We start from the raw sequence: 8,411 nt of genomic DNA, 5'->3' as shown, positions 1-8,411 counted from the left end.
AACAAGGCCTGCTGGGTAAAGTGAGCCCTAGGTCTCCTTCCATGGTGGCCCCAACCCCTCACCTGACCCACAGGTGACTCCTGTCTGCATGAGCTCTCCAGCCCCTACCCCTGCCCAAGAGGGGCCTGGTACTTCTGTCCTGTTTCCACTGAGTCAGGAGTCAGAGGCACAGGGCCCAGAGGCCGGTCTGCCCAGCCAGCAGGACAGAAATAAAGAGACACTGTCTTGGGTTTGCCCGCATGACCCCTAGGAGTGGGAACAGTGCTCAGCCATTCAGGGTTCCCAAAGGGCAACCAGATCATCAGGCCTTTCCACCAGTGGATTTCTTCCCTTTCCTTACAGAAATGGGCCCAGAGCCAACTACCTTTTGTATCGTGCCCTGTTCTTGCCAGTACTTTCTTCTGCCCTCCCTGATCTGCTCCTGATATAAGGGAATCACCCTGGGTGCAAGTTCCATAATGCCAACACTGCCGTTTGAGCTCCTGCGGTGGGTGGCAGGTGGGCCCAGGGGGGTGGGGCGGGGTGATAAGGGAGGTCAGGGAGAGGGGGAGGGATAAAAACCTTTCATCGGATTGGGAGCTGTGAGGTTCCGCGAGCAGATCATTGAGAGCATCGCGTGCAGTTTATCTTCCTCTTCCTCATCATCGTCCACCGAGGCCGCGCGGCTGGCCGCTAAGTGGTGGTAGTTAATAGTGACTGCTCAAAGAGAACAGCAAGAGAGGCAGAGCATGAGGACCTTAGTTCCAGGGCGGGAGGGCCCAGATTGTCCTGATGGGGAGTAGAATGAAGTCTGGGTTATCTTGAGCCTGTAGGACATGGAAGAGGGGAAGTGGGGACCTGAGTCTTTTGATGATTTACTGGGAAGAATATGGAAGAAAGTGGGGGAGAGAGGCAGCTAAAGAGCTCCACTCTTGGGAGGAGGCCCTCTCTAGAAAGAACAGAAAAGAGAGAACTGATGGGGGGAGCCAGGGCAGTGAAAGACGGGGGACAGTTGGGACATGCTGGCAGCTCAGGAGCTCCCAGCCCTGGCCAAGCCTGGGCACAACTATTGGCAGATGGATTCTCATCATTCTTCAGCTCGCATCATGGTCAGGCTGGGTCAAATCTGAAGATTACCCCAAATTTCCCTCTTCAGACTATAAATCCAACCTTCTCCTCCAAGGGTTTCCCAGAGCTGCTCTCGAGGAGCTTGAGTCACCCCACTGGGTTTCAGCTCCTTGGTGCCCCGGCTTGCCCTCCAGGGAAGTGGTCCTTGAAGTGAAGTGACCAGAAATGGAAAATGCCAAGGCTTAAAGAGAGGAAGTGCAGACTAAATAATCTAAGCTGAGCAACAGCTCAAGATTAAATACCAGGTTTGCAAACACGTTCTGGAAGATATGTTTCCTAGTCAGGCACATCAAAGAGGGAAGGAGATACCCACATCTTATGCCCTCGAAGCCTGTCGGGACTACATGTGCTGTAGCTATGTGTTTGCAGTTTGGGTAATCTGTCTAATACAGAGACCACTTGTTCACAATTTATTGGCACAAGTTAACAAATTTAGGGAGCAGGTGGTCTGGCTGGCAGTAAATGCTCTGGGCTGGCAAATTCCCTGCCCTTCTTCCCAAGATCAGTGAGTCTGGCCCAGAGAAACCTGTGGGGAGCAGAGCACTCTGACCAGAAAGGGAACTCTGGCGTTGGCAGATACCTATAGACAGGCTCCCTTGGGCTCAGAGGTGTACGTCCAGGCAGGGCAGGACTTCGAGGGCCAAGCCACCTTTTAGCCCCCCACCCCAGCTTTAAGTCTCACCCTCCTCAGATATACCCTCTATTCCAGATACGGCTCCTCTCAGCAGTAGCTGGTTTGAGGAGGGTTCTGGCTCTAGCCAAATCAGTGAATAATTTGCACCTTTCCAAAAGAAACACTGATCTCGCACCCAGGCCACCTTGTGGAGGTCAGGTGGTGGGCTGAGGAGAAATGGAAAGTTCTCCACCTTCTATTTCTAATCTTGCCATATTTTTTTCTTTCTCCTAAGGCAGGGTATAAAAGGACGACTAAGAGAATTCTGTACAGAGATGCTTGGAACAGCTAAGCCAAGAGTCTTGGGGTGATGAGGTAGGGGGTTTTAGGGGGATGATTTGCAGGGAAAAGGTCCAGTGAGAGGTTAAGTACTGAACCACTGGTCTTCGCCTGGCCTGCTGCCCTTCCTGGGTGATGCTGTGCTCCCCTACCTCCCTCAGCATCTTTCTCTCCTCCACAGAAGTGTGGGACACTCACTGTGCTCATGCCTGTGCCCAGGGTAAATGATCCGGAACACGTAGTCTGTGGCCCACCCTGTGCCCATCTCTTCCACGTCCACAGATCGCATGCTGCTGCGTTTCCGTAGCTTGGGGAACACCTTCCCCTAGGGAGGGAGAGGTAGGTGGTCAGCCTGTCCAGGGCAGAGTCCCACCCAAGGCTGCTCCTAAGAGCTCTATGTGGGGGAAGGAAGGGAGGTGGGCAGAGAACCCATCTCACACATCCCTTCACTCAAAGCCTCCCAAGCCCTGAGGTACCTTCCCCTGTTGAGTCCACAGCGGGGGCTCTAGCTGTCCTTGAGGCAAAAGCCCATTCTCCAGGCAGGACAGAAAGGACAGCAGGTGTCCTCCCTGCGGGAAGTGCAGCGGTGGCCTCTGGATGCCATCTTGGTTCACCAGCACAAGTGTGCCACCACTCTCTGGGGGGTGAATGTGGGTGAGTGAGGCTGGGCCTCCCTTAGACCTCCCAGTCATCACTGCAGCCCAGTCAGCCAGGCCCCCAGCCTGGGTAGGAGGACAGTGGGGCTAGAGTGTGGGGATGACAAAAGGAAGACAAGATATCTGACGGGCCATGCATAGTGCGTGGCTAGGAGAAGACAGTCTCTCCCCTTACCCCGGTGCCAAGGACAAGGGAGGCTCACTTTGCTGGTGGCAGTGGATGCAGACGATCTGACTGAAGGGCACAACCAGGGCATAGTCCCAGTAAACACTGAAAAGAAACCAGATTGGTGTCACTGTGTCCCAAGAGCAGCCATCCTGTGTTCTTCATCTTCTGGCCCCAATGTCTCTGAAACTACTCTGAAAACTGTGTGACCATAGCCAAGACAGGATGACCTCAGCCAGCCAAGTCTCTCTGGGCCCCATGCTGACCTCATGGCACAGAGCCTGGCAGTCTCAGCTGCCGAGAGCTTGGCTCAGGCAAACCACTTTATGCCCAGGTCTGGCTGGATCTTAGAGAGCTTGGGAATCTTTCCAGGCAGCTTCTCTCTGCAATTCTTGGCATGGGATAAGGTGTGAGGCCTGCCTCCTAGAGCAGGCTGGGTCTCCCCATCCCCTTGCCTGGAGGCAAGCCCTCATTCCTTTCCCTGGCTCTTGGGAGTAAGTCCCAAAGACCCCACCTCTTTTCCAGCTCAGAGTCCCCCAGAGTCCCGTTCATGAGCTGGTTGGGTGTCCACTTCAGAGTTAGGCTCTCTGCAGACTGGTGCAGGGAAAGGTAGCCAGGGACAGCCTCCATGTCCTCCTTCTACAGGGAGAAGACACACCAGAAGATAAAGACAATGAGGGGCTGAGAGGATCCCAGGAAAAGCCTATGAAAAACGAGCTCCAGGTGAGAGTGGGGAGGCCAAGCTAGTCCAGTCACAAGGCTGTTAGGCCCCGCCCAGATGTGCACATTGCCTCTTCCTGGATGGCCAGGTGTCACTGGCTTTGCCATCAGCCTTCTAGATGCCAGCTGCACCCTGGGCTGGCCATACCCAAGCTGGGCATTCACCCTGCCTGCTGGCTGCCATTTCTATCTGCGATGGCCTGATTTTCAGCTAGCCAGAGCAGATGCCATTCCTGGCTCCTGCCAGCTCAAGGCTGAGGATGAGGAGTATGAAACAGTGAAGTGGGGGTGGGGCCCTTCTCTCCTTTCTCTCCAGTCGAGCCCCTTAGGAAAGGGACAAACGTGACTGACAGGTTCCAGTCCAGGGGCCCTTGGAGGAGGGAGATGAGGAGTGGGCACTAGCTTTCCTACCGGCTGCACCAGCACGTTGTTCTTCCCATAGAGCAGCCGCGTCCTTGAGTTCTGGTGCAGGGACTCCACGTACTCACGGGCGCAGGCAGCTAGTCTGTCTTCTGATGTGCTGCCACTGGAGTGCCGCTTCCGGATCTGCACAGAAAGTCCCAGATCATCCCCAGCCCTGGGAAATCAAACCTGGAAGTTGAGAACCCCAGGCTTCCATGCAGACCCTCTCTAGTTGGCCCTGGGGGTCCTTCCTGCCCCCAGTTTACTCTCAGCCACCCTGTTCTCCAGCCATGGACCAGTGGTGTGCTCCTCGCATTTATTAAGTGCTAGTGTGGGGAAAAGGCTCTTCTGAGGTGGCTACTACCTTGAGGCATCTCCGAGGCCCAGCCTGTGTCTGCAAGAAGCAGAGAGGCCAGCTGCCCCTCCCTACAGGCCCATAAGTACAATCTGGAAGGGGTGAGGAAAGGGTTGCCTACTCCTAGGGCTGGGCGCTTTGCAGGGGAGTCCTGGCGATTAGGGGGACCCCGGATGCGGTGCCTCTGGACCAACTCATCAGCAGAGGGGTCGGTCCAGTAGTGATCAGCTGTCTTGAGCTTGGTATACTCCAAGGCACAGGGTCCCACTGTGGAGACAGGGACAGCCGGCTCAGATGGTGCCCCCTCTGCACCTGCCCTTCAGCTCCCACTTGCCCAGCATAGGCCTCTCTGTTCTCAGGCTCACCTAGAAGAGAGGCCAAGATGGGGCCAAACACAGGGTCTGCCAGTAATGCCTCCTTCTCGTAGTACTTGCTGCCAAGGGGAGAGAGAGATGAGGACTGCTGGCACACTTAGACTCATTCCAGGGCAGTCAAGTTCACCAAGTAGGGACGTCTCCACAAAGACCAAATTCATGTCAGTCACCAAGAAGAAATAAACTCACAAGGACTGAACTTTATGGGGTACCTGATGTGGTCTATGCTTTTGATGTGCTATGGGGAGATGGGTATGCATATAGACTTTGTGGACAGCCAAACATGTTGAGGGGTGGGGCTGAAGGACTATTCAGGAGGTGGGCCCCAGGGAGGGGCAGTCACCTGCAGTTCTCCACCAAGTACTGCACGACCCTGTCCAGCACCTTCTCCATGAGAGCTGTGCGTACCCATATGTGTTTCAAGGCCTGCGGGCTGAGGGCTGGGGCCTTCCCACTGGCAGAGCCCTGTCTTCGCAGGGCCTCCTGGTTGCCCACCAAAGGTTTCCTGCAAAGAGGGGATAGGCTTTAGGAGTGAAAGGCCTGAGGGTAAGCCCCGGATTGGTGGCATTGGGAGTCAAGTTTTGTGCCATAAGATGAGAACCCAGAGGACTAACCAGGAAATGGGAGGGTGTCGGGGGGTTGAAGGTGGAGGAATAGGGCCTTGTGCCTGAAAGGGGCCAACCCCCACCCTTAGGCTGGTTCAGAAAGGCCCTGCAGAAATGGGCCCAGAAAGCCAACCTGGGAAATAGCAAAAGCCAAGAGGAAAGAGCAGAAGGGAGCAGTGGGAGGGGCTGGTCTAAGGCTCACCTGCCCTCTACTTGTTGCTGCAGCTCCTGTACTTTGTGGCAAATCTCCCCAGCCACTACGCATGTCTTCCCCACCTTGGTGAACAGGGCTGCCATCTTGTCACTGCGCAGGAAGCCAGCAGCACGGCGTCTCAGCTGATGCAGGAGGCAAGCCTCCACTGCGCCTGGTCACAAAGGGAATCAGCACCTAAGCCTGGGCAAAGCAGAAATGGGAGAACACTCCTCTTCCCCATACATGGGGAAGGCAGAGGAGCAAGGGAAGGCCTGATCCAGGCTAGGACTAGGGAGTAAGGTATCAGTCTCAGGGAGGCCAGACAATCTCCTTCCAAAATTCCCCTCCCTGTCCATCTGCTCCTGCCCAGGGTGGACCTGCAGGGGCTTTGCCATGCCACGCCATTCCTCTCCCTCGCCTGGTGCATACATGCCTTGTGTGCAGCATTGTCCCTGGGGCTGTGAGGACCAAAGTTGCTGGTTCCTGTTGGCATGGGTGGCTCCACAGTGCCCTGTCCCAAGGACAATCATGGACACACCTCCACGGTGCCCTGTCCCAAGGACAATCAGGGACACCTCCAGGACTTGGGATGCAGGGAGCACAAAGTCCAGCAGCCCTCCCTGAGAGCATGGATGATGTGGTTGCTAAGGAATGGGGCTCTGGAGAAGGAGCTGAAATATTGATGAAGCCATTGCAGAGATCAAACCCGACATCAGCCCCTGAATTATTGATGAGTCCAGTAGTCAAGAGTGAGAGATTTCTATTTCCTATGCAGGGAGGACTTCCCTTCATTCATTTGTGTTTCTAGGGGTTAGGCTTACTTTGTCTGGTTCCTGCTTACTGCAGACAGACCCCCACAGGAAAGAAAGAAGGGCTTTGTAGGAGAGAATGGGGAGTTAGTTACCTTGGCCATGTATAGACTCGAAACATTAGTGTGTATGTGTGTGGGGAGGAGGGACTTGGCCATTATTGAGGCCAAGCTGACTGTTTTACAAGTGAGGAGAGTAAAACCCAAGAAAGGTAAGAGATTTAATCACAGAAATGTGGTGGCAGACTTGGGACTAGGACCCAGGGCTCCAAACCCTGGCCTGAGCTCCTCTCACCTCCTCCAGGTGTATCTGTAGTTTAAGAGGGCACAGGTGGGTGGAGGTGTTCCCTCACCTCACAGGTGCTCTTTTCACACAGATTGAAAACAGTGCTATGCTATAGATGAGGAGTCAGACAACAGGGTCTGAAGCTTGATGCTGCTACTCAAATTATCTCTGAGAAACTTTATAAGTGACTTAACACTCTGAGCCTAAGTTTTATCATCTGTGAAATAGGGAATACTTCTTAGAATTGGTATGAAATGTTACATGAGATGAAGTACATAAAATCCTTCACACAGGGTCTGGCACTTGGGGGGCACCTGATCCCTGTCAATTCCTGACTCTTCACCCCTTTTCGCCCAGATCCTATTCTACAGCTAACCTATAAGGGCTGGGATTTTGCAAGACTTCTCCCTGGCATGGAGAGAAGAGGATGCATTGTAGACAGGATCATAGGCTGTCCCAGAGGTGAGGAGAGATGCTGTTCCCTTAGAAACAGGAGAATCGAGGCTCATCGTTTATTGTGACTAGTGTTAGAAGATGACTTAGGAAATAATCGCTGAAAACAGAGGTTCTCACCTGTTTTTTGCTTTCATTTTTAGTAATTGACAGGCGATCAACGCTGTTCTAGAAAGAGTTTTGTTTGGCCCTCTCTTGTACTGAAGTCAAGAAGTTAGGTAGTCCCTGGGGCCAACCTGGAGGCCAGCCAGCTAAGTGAGAGCATTCCAGGGAGGGGAAACAAGGCAGGACCCTTCCCTCTCCAGAGTGCTTCCTGCAAGAGCTCTTCCGGGCTCAGGCCTCAGAGGACTTATTTTCCCAGGCGCAGCCTTTCTTTCACACGTGTTCATACATCTATGTGCACATGCAGACAGATGTATCTACATGTTTGATGTGTGTATAGGGCATGTGGGGGAATCTTTGCTTCAGTGTCCACATATTCCTTTCCATGGCTAGTTCCCTTGGTCTCTGGAGGTCTTGTGTGGCCCTGGGGTGGACAGGTGAGTGACCCTTTCATCCCCCTCTCTAGGTCCTTGGGGCTGCTACAGTTATAAGTCCACACCTATAGGAAAGTAGTGACCATTTCCTGGAGTTTCACTCCCCATCCAGAGCAGGAGAGAAGCCGCATTGAACAGGCCAGAGTAGCAGCAGGTGGCATCCATCCTACAGGGAATCACATGCCTCAGTGATGTGACTAATGGCTGGGATAATGAGTCATTAGCCTTCCCACCTTCCCCAGGCAATTGAATGCAGCAAGGCTGGGGAGCCTGGGAATGGCAGGCAGCAGCACTCTCATTTCACTTGGCCTCACCCTTCCTAGGCAGCCTCTGAGCACAGGCATCAGGGTTCTCTGGGGTGAGCAGAGGCATTCTTCAGCAATTACTGGAAGTAGGGAATGAGAGAAGCTCACTCCCCACTGCTCACCCTAGGGCCCCTAAGTTCCTTCTGTGAAACTGAGGGAAGGTGCCCAGGCAATGTCTGGAGAAGGAAAAAACACTCTCACCCCTCTACTTTTCAAGCAAAGTAAATGACCCTCTCTACCAGGTATTACTAAGCAATTCCATAGACTCCTTGGTCAGTGATTGCTCAAAATACCTTTGTCCCTCCCCATTTCTACAGAGTTGTCCCAACAGAGAATCAGCTCATGCAATGAAAAATGTTACTGTGTGCAGCATGTATGCAAAATAGTAGTAATAGTAATAATAATAATAATAATAACAACAACAACAATAATAATAGGTGAGAACTACTATCCTGAGCAGGTTTGAGGATGGCCTTCTGGGACCTAAGAACCC

The 8,411-nt window shown here is 53.3% G+C and overlaps 1 protein-coding gene across 17 annotated transcripts in view; it reads right to left on the bottom strand.

The window, feature by feature from the left end:
• SGSM2 (small G protein signaling modulator 2) overlaps positions 1-8,411 on the bottom strand; it is a 35,749-nt gene that overhangs the window by 12,384 nt on the left and 14,954 nt on the right. For 9 of the 17 annotated variants that reach the window (XR_003043951.1, XR_003043952.1, XM_025041766.1 and 6 more), the window contains 11 exons: positions 5,540-5,702; positions 5,076-5,237; positions 4,724-4,791; positions 4,480-4,625; positions 4,013-4,147; positions 3,396-3,520; positions 2,919-2,986; positions 2,536-2,696; positions 2,258-2,384; positions 1,150-1,251; positions 562-696 (listed from right to left, as the gene is read on the bottom strand). Coding sequence is in view for 15 of the 17 variants with exons in the window: in XM_025041766.1 (XP_024897534.1) it covers positions 562-696; positions 1,150-1,251; positions 2,258-2,384; positions 2,536-2,696; positions 2,919-2,986; positions 3,396-3,520; positions 4,013-4,147; positions 4,480-4,625; positions 4,724-4,791; positions 5,076-5,237; positions 5,540-5,702 (1,392 nt within the window). In the remaining 2 variants the exon portion in view is untranslated. Of the gene's footprint in view, positions 1-561; positions 697-1,149; positions 1,252-2,257; positions 2,385-2,535; positions 2,697-2,918; positions 2,987-3,395; positions 3,521-4,012; positions 4,148-4,479; positions 4,626-4,723; positions 4,792-5,075; positions 5,238-5,539; positions 5,732-8,411 lie in introns of all 17 variants that reach the window. The other 8 variants (XM_025041761.1, XM_025041762.1, XM_015599289.2 and 5 more) reach the window with 5 other exon arrangements.

The sequence above is a fragment of the Pteropus alecto genome, unplaced genomic scaffold (assembly GCF_000325575.1).
Source record: "Pteropus alecto unplaced genomic scaffold, ASM32557v1 scaffold98, whole genome shotgun sequence".
NCBI classification, from domain to species: Eukaryota; Metazoa; Chordata; class Mammalia; order Chiroptera; family Pteropodidae; genus Pteropus; species Pteropus alecto.
Note: the sequence above shows the minus strand (reverse complement) of the source record. Positions and strands in the feature narration are given on the sequence as shown.